General features: G+C 39.1%; 1 protein-coding gene across 2 annotated transcripts in view; it reads right to left on the minus strand.

The window, feature by feature from the left end:
• The window catches only part of pde6d (phosphodiesterase 6D, cGMP-specific, rod, delta), a 75,532-nt gene that overhangs the window by 38,701 nt on the left and 21,227 nt on the right, over positions 1-15,604 (minus strand). For both annotated transcript variants that reach the window (XM_043702245.2, XM_043702246.2), the window contains exon 2: positions 9,843-9,931. In XM_043702245.2, coding sequence (XP_043558180.1) covers positions 9,843-9,931 — 89 coding nt within the window. The remainder of the gene's footprint in view (positions 1-9,842; positions 9,932-15,604) is intronic.

Raw genomic sequence — 15,604 nt, forward strand, 5'->3', positions numbered from 1 at the left:
ACAAATTCTATCCCAAGTAATGATTTGGAGGTGCCGGTGTTTGACTAGGATGTACTAAATTAAAAATCACACAACACCATGTTATAGTCCAACAGGTTTATTTGGAAGCACTAGCTTTCAAAGCGCTTGGTGTTGTGTGATTTTTAACTTTGTATATCCCAAGTAATTGTTTCTGGAAATTTTCCTCCCAATGTAATTAAACTAACTGGTCTGTAACTGCTGAGATTATCCTTATAACTTTTCTTGATCAAGACTGTAATGTTTTCAACCCTCCAGTCTTTTGCATTTCCTCTGGATCCAGGGTAGACTGTCAGATTATGGCCAGTGCCCTGCAATTTCTGTCCTCACTTCCTTCAAAATCCTTGACTATCTTGTCTTATCCTGCTGCCTTGTCAAATTTAATTATGAACAATCTATCCAATCTATACTATACCCTCATTAATCTTGCACCCTTTTCATAACAGTTTCTTCCTTTGGGTAGCATCCTCCTCTTTGTCAAAGTAGCTGCAAAGTATTAATTTAACACCTCAGGTATACCCCAGCCTCCACATTTAAATCCCCTTTCTGGTTTCTGAATGGCCCTACTCCTCCTTTAACCATTCTCTTAGTGTTTACATGCCTATAGAAGACTTTGGGATTTCTCTTTATTTTAGCCGTTAATCTTTTCTCATAGTTCCTTTTTCCTTCTTTTATTTGCTTTTTCAGCTTCTGCTAAACCTTCAATATTCCCACTGATACTTGATTGTTAACTTCCACTTCCTTTGTCACCCAGGGAACTCTAAATTTGTTTGTCCTACATTTTCCATTAAAGAAAATATACCTCAACTGTACCCAAACCATCTGCTCTTTGAAGATTGCCCATTAATAACTTATTATTTTCTACTTACTATTATTAATCACTTACTATTCCGATCAACCCTGGTCAGCTCTGTTCTTGCCCCTTAAAGTCAGCTCTCCACCTATTGATTTTTCTTACACTGAACCTTACAATACAATGATCACTGTCTCTTAAATGTTCCCACACTGCCACTTGATCTATTTTGCCCATCTGATTGCCAAGGAACAGGTCCAACAATACATACTTCCTGGTTGTAAGAAACTCTCCCAAATACAATCTGTATTTACTCTGTGCTGCCCCTTTCACGACCATTATCTTAGTCTATACTTGTGTAATTGAAGTCCCCCATTGTAACTACATCATTATGTTGGCATTTCTCATTAATTTCCCTGTAGATTTGCTCCTCAGCATCCTTTCCATAGTCATTGGTCTATAAGCTACACCTAACAATGGTAATTGCACACAAATTTTATTCTGTAGAACTTGCCAAATTTACTTTTTGTTTAACCGTCTGGGACATGTTCCTTCTCCAGCACTGCAATGCCCTACCTAACCAACATTAATACTCCTCCTCCTTCTTCTATCTTTCCTGAATAATTTATATCCAGGAATATTCAACATCCAGTCATGCACTTTCTTGAGCCAGGTCTCCATCATCGCCACATTATAATTCCATATTCATGGTCTGTAATTCCCCAACTTTATTTGTGATATTTCTTATATTTACGTATGTACAGTTCCACTCTTTGTTGGTCTTCCTTTCTTTCTTCCCTACTCTGACTTCACCTAATAACTTTTTATTCTCTATGTTAGTGTCAGCTGCATCGCCAAGTATTTTGCAAGTCCTGGCATTCTCCTTTGTGCCCAAACCTCTGCCAAATATCTATTACAAACTATTGCACTATGTTAAAACAATAACCTTGAGATGGTAACTGAAAATTCTAATATGATACATTGACTGCAAAATATACCTGAAATTGCATTTGATACTATTCTCACATCTAATATTTCAAAAGATTTTCTTAAGCAGAGAAACCGATTGATTTTGGACATACTATGTTAAAATTAAAAACAGAAACATTTAATTATACAACTGTACTAGCTATTTATATAATTGCAGCGGTTAAGGAAAAACAAAAGAACGGAAGGGAAGATGAATTTGGAAGCTGTTAATCAAAACAGGTCATAAATAAACTATTACTAACCCACAAAACAATGCTACTCAAACCCAAAACACCCCTCCCCCTTCCTTTTAGATACTGTTGACCATGTATAAAGGCAGTAAAGCATGTCTGTTTGAAGATAAAAATAAAGGTTGGGATCTTTTGTTTGGAGAAATACTACTTTTTCAACTTTAAGGCAAATTCTTCTGGAAAATAGCATTGGCTAAGACTGGGTATTAATGCAATTTATACATTTATTAAAGTGACCAGATTTGTATGTACTATTTTTAGGACTTTGTCTACAACAAAGGAAAAAGTCTTCAATTTGTTACTAAGCCAATTTACCCTAAAATTATTGCCAAGTTTAGAAGAGAAAGCTGTCCATTTTTGATGCTTTCTAAATATTTATTGCACCGTTCGTTTTCATTCATCTCACTTAATTATGCACCGTGATGTCAATTTATTTAACTATTCATAGCTGCTTCATCAATGATCTGCACTGCATCATAAAGCTAGAAGTGACGTTGTGTGCACACTGTCCAGCACCATTCACAACTCCTCAGATACTGAAGCAGTGCATGTCCATATGCAGCAAGACTTGGATGTGGACATGGACTGGGAAGTGGTAACACTTGTACCACAAGTGTGAGGCAATGAACCATCTCTAACAAACGTGAATATAAATATCACCGCTTGAAGTTCAATAGCATTACCTTTGTTGAATTCCCCCACTCTATCAACCTCCTGGAGCTAGTCATTGAGTAGAAACTGATTTGGACCAGTTATATAAATACTGCGGCTACAAGAGCAAGTCAGAGGCTAGGAATTTTACATTGAGTAAAGCACTTCCTGATACCCTAATATGTATCCACAATCCACGAGGCACAAGTCAGGATAATGATGGAACACTGTCCACTTACCTGAATGAGTGCAGCTCCAACAACATTCAAAAAGCTTGACATCATCCAGTACAAAACAGTCCACTTCATTCACACCATATCCACCAAGTTCAACATTCACACCGTTCACCAATGCACAATAGCAATATTCACCATATACATGGTGGACTGTAGGAACTTACCAAGTCTCTTGACTACACTTTTTAAATCTCTAACCTCTACTGCCTGAAAGACCAACCAGCAGATGCATGGGAACACCATCAGTTAAAAGTCCCCCTCCAAACCACTCACCATCCTCATTCTTTCACTCTCACTGAGTCAAAATCCTGAAACTCTCTTCCTAATAGCATTGTGGATGTCCTTGTAACCCAAGTACTGCAGTGAGTGAAGAGGTCAATTCACACGACATCCAGAGAGCAATTAGGAATTAGACTTCTGAATGGACTTCTCAAATTTTAAATTTAATGTTGATCTTGCTTTTTGTGCACCTTCTCTGCAGCTGTGCATTGAATTATTTGTTCTGTTCTATTACTCTTATGCAGTTTGTTTGGCATGATCTGCTGTACTGCACGCAAAACAAAATTTTTCACTGTACTGTATCTAGGTACATGTGACAATAACAAATCAAATCAAATCAAATCAAAAATCTTGCCTAACTAGTGACACTCATATCCTATTAATGAGAAAAAATTGAATCATCTGCAATGAGTAAGAAAAACACTTTTTTTCAAGAATTAATTCAAAACATAACTGGGCAAAATTCTTTTTAAAAAAATTCTGTCATTTGAAATACAAAGAAATCTAAGAGAATAGTTTTGCAAATTTCTTGAAGTAGAAATGTGAGCTAGTTTGACCTCAAAAAGAGGTCAAAAAATTAGGGTTCATTTCTAGAAGAGCAGAATTGAAAACATTAAACTTCTGCAGAAACTCAGTGCACCCCATTTAAATACTGTGATTGGTTCAGGTCTCCAAACTGCAGAACATACAGGGACAATACCAGAACTGAAAGGTTATAACTACGAATTAGCTGAAGCCCTTTCATCTGAAAAGCGAAGGTTGATGGCTAACCTAATAGAGTTCTTTAAAATTATGAAGGAGGTTGACAGAATAGATAAAAGGTTCTTTTCACATGGGAGTTCAAAACAAAGAGCTTAAGTACAAGGAGGAGATTCTGCACAATGAGTGCATCCGTGTCTCTGAGCCAGGGCAATTTGGATTTAAGTCCCACTCAAGGAACTGAGCTCCACGGACGGTCCACTGCTCATATCATAGTCTAACAGGTTGTTTATCAGTCTGTAGATCTTTCCAATGTGCCTATTTCAAAAAGCAACAGTGGGAGTGTCTCCTGGACAGCTGTGCTTGACATGAAGTGGCTCCCCTCAAGCTATACCCTCGAAGGACAGTTTTTCCTGAAACAATTTGCAAGTCTAACTACAGAAACAGATTTAAGCATGTGTTGTCTGCCTTATATGTCTTAGGGGAACAGAGTTGAGAAGAAGAAAAATAAATAATTTTAATTAAATTCAATCTAAAATTTGAGAGAAATCTCCTTATTCAGGGAGAGTGTTTAGAATGTGGAACTTGTTATATCATAGAGAAGTTGTGGTAAATAGCATTGGGGCATTGAAGGGAAAGATGGCTAAGTACAGAAGAGATAACAGATTAGAAGGATACTCCTATAAAATTAGATTACGAATAGAGTTGGAGGAGGCTCTTATAAAGCATAAATACTGGTACAGTCCAATTAGGCTGAATAGCTTGCATACGCTATAAATTCTATGTAATCTCCACTCATTGAACAATGTAATCTGTACCTCAGTGTAAATTGATGTCAATCATGGAAACACTCTAGAAGGTTGTGGGTTCAAGCCCCACTCAAGGGCTTGAGCTCAAAAATCAAAGCTGATAATTCAATGCAGTAGTGACGGAGTGCTTCAATGTTGAAGGTGGTGACTTTTGAGATCATTAAACTGAGGCTGTGCATGCCTCTTAAGGTGGGTGTAATAGATCAAATGACACTATTTTGAAGAACAACAGAGGAATTATCTCCTGTTTCCTGGTCAACATTTATTCCACTATCAACCATCATCAAGTGATTAGGTTATCATGGAATTAGGCCTAGACTAGGAAATTCCAGCCACCTGGAGCTGCCTGTGAATCGGGGCTGGCAGCTCCAGTTCTCAGTTTTGCTGCTGCAAGGAAAACATCCCTTCAACTTCCAGGATGAAGGACTGCTAACAGGAAGGTTCTGGTTAAGGACAGTGGGGTGCGTTTATACAATGCCGTTCAGCCCATCGTGTCTGCACCAAACCTCTGAAGAGCATCCCACCCAGACCCAACCCACCATCCTATCCCCATAATCTTGCATTTACCATGGCTAATCTACTTAGCCTGCACATCCCTAGATACTACAGGGCAATTTAGCCCTGCACATCTTTGGGACTGTGGGAAGAAACCAGAACACCCGGTGGAAATCCCTGCAGATATCGGGAGAACATGCGAACTCCATTCAGACAGCCACCCAAGTGTGGAACCAAATCTAGGTCCCTGATGCTGAGGCAACAGTGCTAACCACTGAGCCATTTCAGCACCCATGGGTTGGGTGTCCTTCAGCTCAAACTGTGGAGAGGGATTAGGGTAGTCAGAGGCAAGGGTAAAATGGCAGTTCTCAACAGCCATAATGTCTGTCATGTACAAATCATTGCTGATCGAACATATCTCCCCGACCCACAACTGACAACTGTTGTGGGTCTGCACCACTCCAAAATAGGTAGGACTTGAATCTGAGCCTCATGGTCCCACTTGGAGCTGAAATAGCAGCCCAGGCATGATAAGCACTTTAAGTGGTTGCTTGATTACTTATAGTTCTCAAGTGGAGCAGGGCAGGAAGGCTAAGCTTGGGTCTTCCCACCCAGAACTTAATTAAGGCAAAGGTAAAGGGGTGTTGGGTTTTGATATACATTTTCTAGTTGAGCAACACACGTCTGGAGCTGATGGGATTTGAACCTAGGTCTCCTGGTCCAGGAGGCAGTGATACTATCACTGCACCACAAGAGTACTAATGGGATTTAGGTCACCACCTTTCCTCATTGCGTTTACATCACACCACCAGGTCTACACTGGTGCCCATAAGATTGTGCTCCAAGTCCTTCCTTATGGTAAGGGGTGATCTACTGAAGTCTTCAAAATATTAACAGGGAAAAGGCAGGATAGATAAAGACAAACCATTTCCACTGGTTGGAGATTCTAGAACTAGGGGGAATAGTTTGAAAATAGATTGTTTAGGACAAATGTTAGGAAGCACATTACACACAAAGAATGGTAGGTGTTTGGAACTCTCTTCCTCTTCCTCAAATGACAGTAGGTACTGGATCAGTTGTTAATTTTAAAGCTGAGATGAATAAATTTGTTCAGCAAATGTATTAAGGGATATGGGCCAAAGGCAGGGTTATGGAGTTAGGTCACATAGCAGCCATGATCTCATTAGCAGAACAGGCTCAACAGGTAAATGGCCTACTCGTGTTTCTCTGTAATCAAATCAAACAAGTATATGTGCATGCATTACTTGCTCATCCAATCACATAATCCTGCTTAAACACCTCTCATAAATTTCTTCCTGCTCATTGTCACATACACAATATATACATTTCTTAAAACAGAGAATCACAGTTAGTTAATTACTAAATCAGTCTATTTCAACTTTTTGACTAAGTAGAAGTGTCCCATTTCATTATCTAATTTTTAAAAAAATATTCTAACACATATCATTCCAATAGAAAACTACTGAACAAATGACCGGACCAAGAAACAATTTCTTAATATGTCTATGTTTCCTGCCTTGTTTATCTCATGACGGTCTTCATCTCCTTGCTTTTAAAATGCTTCCTACCCTGTTCCTTTTCTGTGCATTCTCAGATTCTTAAATAATATGGTTTATATTTGAAATCTTTCTAGTTCTGTCAAAAGATGCGAAGCTCTTTATGCTGTGTTATACAGCATATTCCCAGATACTTGTTTCTCATTAGTGAAAATTCATCCAAAACCTGCACAATCAGGTTTTAGGGTTAGGTACTGAAAGTATGTCCATAATGTCACAAACATATGTGGCTGCTCCATAGGTATTAGTACTCCCTTAAAAGCTGCCTGTTAGTTTAGTTTTAATCAAGTAGATAGGTTTGTTTTGGTAGAGTAGTGGGTGGTTTAGTAACAATGGTACTATGTCGTGGCCTTGTTCTTTGTACTGTTTTTTTTTCTGTTTTGATGGCTTTTTTTAAATATATAAATGTTTTGTAAAAGATTTAAAAAAGCTTTTCAATAAAAATATTTATTTTAAAAAGCTGTCTGTTACAGTCTACACAAAACGAAAAGGAAAGCAATAACTCTGGAAACACTCAGCACTGCCCACCGATATAGTAGCTTATAAATATATAGTATCAGTCTGTACAAGGATGCATAAGTCATGCAAAAATCAAGCTAAAAGATAAAATATTGAGAAGAATGGCTATATGTTTAAGTGGAAATTCAGGAGGTAGTTATACTCCTTAGGTTAGGAAGTGGTACATGTCTAGTTAGTAGTCAGGAACAGGGAATTTTACTGAGAGACAGGCTAATAAAGGAACTCCAGGTGCATTGCTGAGGAGCATCAGCCTTCACCCCATTTTAACAGGTAAGAGGTTATTTTTGCCTGTGTATATGAAGTGTCTGCAGGGATGTTTTAGTAAACTGTCCACAAGACAACAGTACAGCAGGCTATTTAAATGAAAGAGATGAATAGGAATAAGAACATAAAGTTCTGGATAAACTCAAGAGTTCTGCCAACCTGTTGGGATAGAAACATTTCATTTTCACATTTCAAGCCCAATATGACTCATCTTTGAATTGAGGAAAACTGGAAATGTGACAGGCTTTATGCTATACAAAGAAATGGGGACAACCCAGTGGAACAAAAGGGAAGGTCAGGAAAAGGTTAGGATCAGAAACCAGGAGGAGTAAGCCATTCAGCCCTTTGATCCTACAGCCTCATTCAATATGATTGTGGCTGATTCTTACCTCAACACCATTTTCCTGCTTTCCCTTGAAACTCCTTGATGTTCCATTTTAATATCTAAAAATATCAATCATCTTCTTGAATAAGTTCAATGGTCTGGCCTACACGGCCTTTTGTGGTAGTGAGTTCCAGAGTTTGACCACTCTCTGAGTGAAGCAACGTTTCCTCATCTCAGTCCTAAATGGCCGAATCTATATCCTGAGACTGTAACCCCAGCTTCTAGACTCCCAAACCAGGAATGACATCCTCCCTGCACCTATTCTGTCTAGCTATTAAAACTTAATACATTTCAATGAGATCCTCTATCAATCTTCTATTCTAGTGAATACTGGCTCAATTGAACCAATTTCTCCTCATATAACAGACCTGCCAGCCCCGGTCATCAGACTAGAGAACATCTGCTGCATTCCCTCTCTGGCAAGTCTATTTTCTCTTAGGTAGGTAGACCAAAACTGCACTCCAGGTGGGGTCTTACCAAGGCCATGTATAACTCCAGTAAAACATTACTACTTGATTCAAATCCTCATGCAATGAAGGCTAACAAACCATTTGCCTTCCTAACTGCTTGCTGCACCTTCTTACTTACTTGCATTGACTGTATACAGGTACACCTAGATCTCTTTGTATATCACATTCCTCAACAAATTACCATTTAAACAAAACTGTTTTTCAAACCAGTATATAACTTTACATTTAGCCATGTTACACTGCATGTGCCATTTTTGCCTATACACTCAACTTGTCTGTATTACTCAAAACCTCAACTCAAAATCCCACCTAGTTTTAAATGTTCAGCCAAATTGGAAATACTGCATTTGGTTCCCTCATCCAAATTATTTATTTATATCATGAATAGCTGCAACCTAAGCACTAACCCCTGCAGTAAACCACTTGTCGCTGTCTGCCACCCAGAAGTAGACACATTTCATCCCACGCTGCTTCCTGTCTATGAGAACCTATTCTCAATCCATGTCAGTAGATTGTTCCCAATTCCAGTGTGTTGAAAGTGTATTGATTAGCTTTTTATGTAGAAACTTATCAAGTCTTCTTGAAATCCAAACATACCACATCCACTGGTTCTCCTTATCTATTTTTCCAGCTACATCCACAAAACTCCTCAGTAGATTTATTAAGCATGATTTCCTTGTCATCAACTTGTGGTAACTTTGTTTAATCCAGTTAATGCTTACCAAATGTTTTATAATTGACTAGTATTTCCCCACTTCTGACATTAGGTTAACTGGTGTGTAATTCTCTTTTTTTTCAGTCTCTTCCTTTTTAAAATAGTGAGGTTAAATTTGTTATGGTTGACTCTGCTCCAGAGCTTGTAGAATTTTGTAAGGTGGCAACCAATACATCAAGTATTTCCAGGGCACTTCCTTTAGTACTCTGGGGTACAGGTTGTCAGGCTTTGGGGGTTTGTCAGCCTTTAACCCCATTAACTTGTCTAGCACCATTTTTTTTCACAAATACTGATTTTCTTCAATTCCTCTGTCACACAAGACCTCTGGTTCCCTAAATTTTCCAGGAAATTATCTGTGTTCTCTTTTTGTGAAGGCAGAACAAACTGTATTCAATTCTTCAGCCAATTCTTTGTTCCCCATTATGATTTAACCCATTTCTGACTGTAAAGGACCTACATTTGTCTTCACTAATCTTTTCTTCTTCACATTTTTAGAAGCTTTTAGTCTTTTTTTATGTTCCTTGCAAGTTTCCTCTCATGCTTTATTTTCCCCTTTCTGATCAATCTTTTTTATTGTCTGTTGTTGAATTCTAGATTGTTCCCAGTCCTCAGGCTTCCACTGCAACTGACCATGTTTCTGATTTAAATCGCAGTCTAGATCTTCCACTTGCAATATCAACACTAATCATAGGAAACATATGATTAAAAGTACCTTCATGCTCCACTCCAGGTAACGAGAGATCTTCTGTGCCTTGCCATAAAACTTTTCCTGTTTCTGCATCACGGAGATTCATCCAGTTACTGATGAATTAGAATTGTTAAGTAAACAGCAGCTGAGTATATCAAGTATCTAATTTTTCTTGAAAAAATCTCATTAGTACTGTTCTTGAAACAAACTGCTTACACAGGGTCAAATTTTCCAATACAATTTGTTATTTTTAACATAATAGTTTTAAAATCTAGGGTCTTCTCCCATAACGACGCATAAGAAAAACTACTTCACAGGTTGTATTAACAGGTTTTAGAAACAACCAATATAAATAGTAAAATATGAGTTTTACTTTAATTATTTTTGTACAAGAGTTCAGATTTTAATAAAGATGTTCAAACTTCCCAGTGGTAAAATGTCACACATTAAGAACTACAATACAGTTATAATTGTTCAAATGATAATAAAATTGCATTTATTAAGCATAATCACTTCACTATCAAGAAAAGCAAATCCGGTTATATAAAAAAAGCACAACAGCCTAATTGCACAGTGACATTCTGTATATGATAATGCGATGACGAATTGCAAGTTCTAGTTTTAGAAGGGGGCTAAGGGAGGTAGAGCTATACTCCAAGTGAGGAACAGATTATTTCAATTATTTGAAAATTAATTCTCATTGTTTGAGGTTCACCAATTGTAACATTTCCTTGGAAAGTTATATTTTCATCAATAATATTTTTCACTTAAAAATATAAAATTAAATGAACAAAACAAATAAATAGTGCTATTTCTAAACAGAATCAAAAGGTTTTATTCATGTGTTGTTAGAAAGGGAAACCTTGAGGACACTATTCTGACGTAAAGACCAAAGGTTCTAAGGTTGTGAGGGGAGGGAGAGAATTGTGTCATTTGCTGAATTGTACAAACTGGAGCTAGATGGGCACCGTGGTGCACAAAGCACATATGAGCAATAACATCCAGGTGGAAGAGACACCACACATAGAATCTTTCTGGGCTAGAGAGGACATGATTGCAAACCAATTCTATACATCAATCAAATAATCGAGGAGACCACAGAACCAACTTTCAGAAGCAGGATAACGTAAGAGACAAATCAAACACTTGGTTCAATGGATAACCTGCTTCAACAATTATGGGCTCTGACTAAGGTTTTAAGAGTGCACTTTTGGCTTGGTTTGTGATTTGACACAGCCAGAAACCATTCTCTCTAGCCTGAAGACTGGTCAATTTCAGGTTAATACAAAATGTCGATCAAGGTCAGACCTTTACTTTGCACTTTACAGTCATTGTGATTTCTATAGAACAGCAAAGTACAGAAATGGAAACTTATGCAACCACCATCAGTTTTTCTGATCCCTGGGTTGGCTGAACAAAGTGTAGTAAAATTCAGAGAAGGAACCCTCTGATTTATCTCTGAATGCCAGCATTATTTTTTTTCCTCCCCACCAAGTGATCACTGCCCTGCTCTATCTGTTACTCTTCCTAGACTGTTCAATCTATGAGGAGATGATACAGTCTAAGGCAGAACCATCATGACCCAAAACATTTTAGGTTTAGGGAGACTATTAAGCGATTATATTCAGAATTTCAGCAGCCATTCAACTCACCTATCACTGAGGTTGCACTTCGCAGCTGCACCAGAGTAGGAAGAGAACTTACAGTAGAACTATTAAGGTTCTTGTGGCATAGTGGTATTGTCCCTACTCCTAGACCAGGAATCCCACATTAAAGTCCCACCTGCTCCAGAAGTGTGTAATAACATCTCTGAACAGACTGATTAGAAATCAAAAAAGTAGCCGTTAAGGTTAAGCATCAGTGCAAAGAAGTTTCATATTTGCTGGCTGTCATTTTTTCAGATTACTTTGACTGCAGGTAAAAGACAGAAAATGATAACAGGAAAATGGTGGAACTGGTGGTCATTTTGACTGTGCTCTTTTAAAGAAAAGCCTTTGAAATGAATGAGAGTAGTGAACTTTCCAGTGGGTCTTCAGTCTCGAAAAAGAAAGCATATGACATTGTCTACCAGTCTAATGGTAGAGGACATGCCTCAAAAGTGCTCTTCAATTAGATGGCACCTAGCATTCTCTTTGGTGCGGTCAGGGTATCTAAATCTAAGACCTAAATTGTTTGTTCATTAAATTCTTGGTGGCAGAATGCCTCTGATTAGGTGACGAAGGGTCACTGGACTTGAAACGTTAACTGTATTTCATGCAACAGATACTGCCAGAACAGCTGAGTTTCTCCAGCACTTTCTGTTTTCGTCTCATTGTATAAGTGTTCAGCTGGTGCCTGATGGATTCTTGGGGAAGTCATGAGCAATGACATCAGGGTATTCTTTGTCACATAGGAAAAGATGACTTAGAAGTAAGGCTAGGTCATTTTGTCCTTTGAGCCTTTAGTAAGATCATGATCTGCTCTGTTTTCCTGTCTACACCCCAGTAGTGAAGTCCAATGGCTTTGGAAGTTTCACCAAGCAATGTGGAAGATTACAATGCCTGGACGACCCAGACTTGCCAAAAGCAAAAGAGTTGAGAAAGAGTCATGCAGGGTGGAGGTACTGGGCATGACATGATCAAATCTGGAGCGCTCTTCAGAAGACTTCTGGAGCCTATATGTAGTTCCACAGCTGGCTGGGTACCTCCTGGCAAAATCCACTCTCCTTTTGTGGTAGGAGCACCTGGAATGTGTGCCAGGCTACCACCCCACTGTTGCCTGAGGACCAATGCAATGCTGGTGTGTGCGCTCTACAGCAGACACTATGGGGGTTGGAACTGACTCTCCATGGCAGCTACTAATCTGTCCATGGATGCAGCCAGAGATTGCAAGCTTGAAGCAGCTGTATTTCCATAGCATAGCTACAATTCTATGACTTCTTGCCATTGCCACCTACACATCTGTCTGCTGCTCCTGTTCCTTCCTATGCCATTGGATGGAGTTCTTAGTAGCCTTGGGTGCGTCTTCCTCAGCCTACTGAGGAGCTGTCGCAGTATGGTACATAACAACTTGTGCTCCCAGATTTTTTAAACATGGCGTTCCCAATGAGGTGTGTCAGTATTTGAGCTGGAGGGGGGGAAAGGTATAGGAGGCTGCCTTGCCAATTTTTCCTCCAAGACTTCAAACCTCTTCTGCACAGATTGAGGAGATGACTTCTGGCAGAGCAGCCCCTTACTCTACCAGGACCATGAAAATCCTGCAAGACACAAAGGAGAGAAGAATCATAGTCAATAGTCAGAAGCAGTGTGCAATGACTGTCGCTGACAGCAGTGTTATTGCAAGAGTTGCAATTAAATGAAGAATGGTACTCAGCTGCCGGACATGTGGTCCCAATCTTTTCCTACAAGAGGCAGGATTCTCTCCATGGTGAGTGAGGAGATTTATGATGGACACCCCTCTAGACCCTTTATGCCCAATTGTGGGCGGTTTCTTCCTGGAATCAGAGAAAGGGAGAGATTGAGTGAGATGAAAATTGGTGACACAAGTGCTGGTACAAGGGTTTGAAAATTGATTAGGTGTCTTAGGTGAGTGATGAGGCAACGCAGATGCCATACAAGAAAGTTGAGAGTGAGTGACACACAATGTTGTATACAATAGTAAGAACATGACAGAGGAAGTGGTGGAGGCTAGGTGGGAGTTAGGTGCAGTGGCAAACATAGAGTAAGTGTGAGCTGGCAGAGTGAAGAATGTGGAACTTCCCCTGGTGGAGTGGTGAAGGCCACTGACCTTCTTACGGCATTGCTAGCCATTCCTCCAGGCCATGGACATTGCACGGAACTGAGTGGCAACCTTGGCTCAGCTCCGGGGATCTGATGGTGTGGCCTCCTCAGCTGGTCATCTGGGAAAAGGATTCTCCACCTCTGCACCACCTCATCCACTAGGACCTTCAGTATCAGTTGGAGAACTTTAGTGCCATTTTTCCCTTCTCCAACAACTTTTGAATGAATGTCCGTCACTGAGCAGGGTAGCTTCGGAATGCTCGTGCTTATCTACATGTAAAGCACTCTTTTAAATAAGGTGCGGGTGCCAGGCATGCTAGAGTTTCATGTGACATGTTTTTTCAGAATGGGAAATGAGAAGATGAGCTAGAATCAGGCAAGGCGGCACCAGAAAGGTGGGATTCATAGTTTATGAGCTACATTTGGTAAGATACAGCAAGAACTCCTCCATGAACATCAACAAAGCTGCACTTTGCCAAAAACAAACATTAGATTTGGCCTCTGACTCCTCTCATCCGTTGCAGTCTCAATTTTTATGCCACTGGAAATACTAAGTGCTACTGCAACCTTGACTACAAAGACAATGCAATCTGGCTATGCTGCCAGCTCTGACACTTAATCCTATATAGCTACAGATATTTGTGATGACCTCCTTGGTAAACCTCAGATTCTTAAAGATGCAAGTTACTCATGCTTTATTGCCCATCCCTAGTTGTCCCTGAGATGCTGGTGTGCTGCCTTCTTGAACCATTGCAATCCAATGTCACCACGAAGGGAGTTCCAGAATAATGACCCAGCGACACCGAAGGAACAATGATGTATTTCCAAGCAAGGACAGTAAGTGGCTTGGAGGTGAACTTGCAGGTGGAGTTGCCATATATGGGCTGCCTTTGCTCTTTGGATTACAGTGGTTGTGGATTTGGAACATGCTGCATAAGGGCTCTTCAGCGACATGTGAAAATTTTATTTTTTATTAGTAATTCTGAAAAACAACAACAACTTTCAACAAGTGGTTGTAATAATGAAAAGGTTGTTAATTAAAGCATTATCCACCAAAATGTCACACCAAAATGCCTCTTTAAAAATAACAAGCAGAGAATCCAATAATTAATCAACCTCATTACATTTGCCTGGCAGCCATTACATGCATATGGTTCAATGATTCTGACAAGGCAACATCTTAAACTACATGTGTTCTAGACTACAGATTTAATTTAAAACCCATCATGTTCTACCTCAGAGACTCCTTAAGAAATAAATAATCCAACAAAAGTAGCCATCCCTTTTCAACATTGGTAGCAGCATCAGACAATGGAAGGGAGAATCATATTCAAGGAAAATGGCTTCAAGTTCTCACATTTCGTTTCCTTTGCTTCATAGGCATTGCTTTGATTAATTACTTTTCATAATTAGCACTCTCCAGAATTTCAGTGAGGTAGTGAAGAAATTGAACAGAAATTGAAATTTAAAAACAGGACTTGCTGCAAAGAGAAAACAGAAGATGCTCAATTTTAATTGACTAACTACTATATTTAGTTTCAGGATTGAAGAGAAACAATAACTCAAGTAGAAAATTTCCAAGTAGGAATCATAATTCACAATAAAATAGAAAAGAGAAGTCATAAATGGTAAAAATCTGACACAAGGCCAAAAAATAGAGATACACAGCAGGGTATTCAGCAACTCTTAGGTATAGGCAGATAATAATGTTTCAAAGGTGCATCTTTCACCAGAACTGAAAGGACAATGTATATCTCCCAGATTGGTTATAATGAAAAATCCAAATCCAAAAATAATAACTGCCTTCTTCCCTCAATCCTGATTTAGTTCACTTAGCCTTTGTAATCCTGCTTCACCTGAAGGTTACAGTTATGACTCCTTGTGTGACCCAACAGATCAGTTTAACTATATGAACCGTCCCGGAATTTAAAAAGTATGAACTATTTAAGGATGGAAAAGCTTGAAGAGAAAGGGAAGAGCAATGCCACAGATGACAATGTAAAAGAAGAGGATTCTGAGGCTACTTAA

The sequence above is a fragment of the Chiloscyllium plagiosum genome, unplaced genomic scaffold (genome assembly GCF_037043375.1).
Source record: "Chiloscyllium plagiosum isolate Xiang-an unplaced genomic scaffold, Cpla_swu_hap1 HiC_scaffold_13, whole genome shotgun sequence".
Classification (NCBI taxonomy): domain Eukaryota; kingdom Metazoa; phylum Chordata; class Chondrichthyes; order Orectolobiformes; family Hemiscylliidae; genus Chiloscyllium; species Chiloscyllium plagiosum.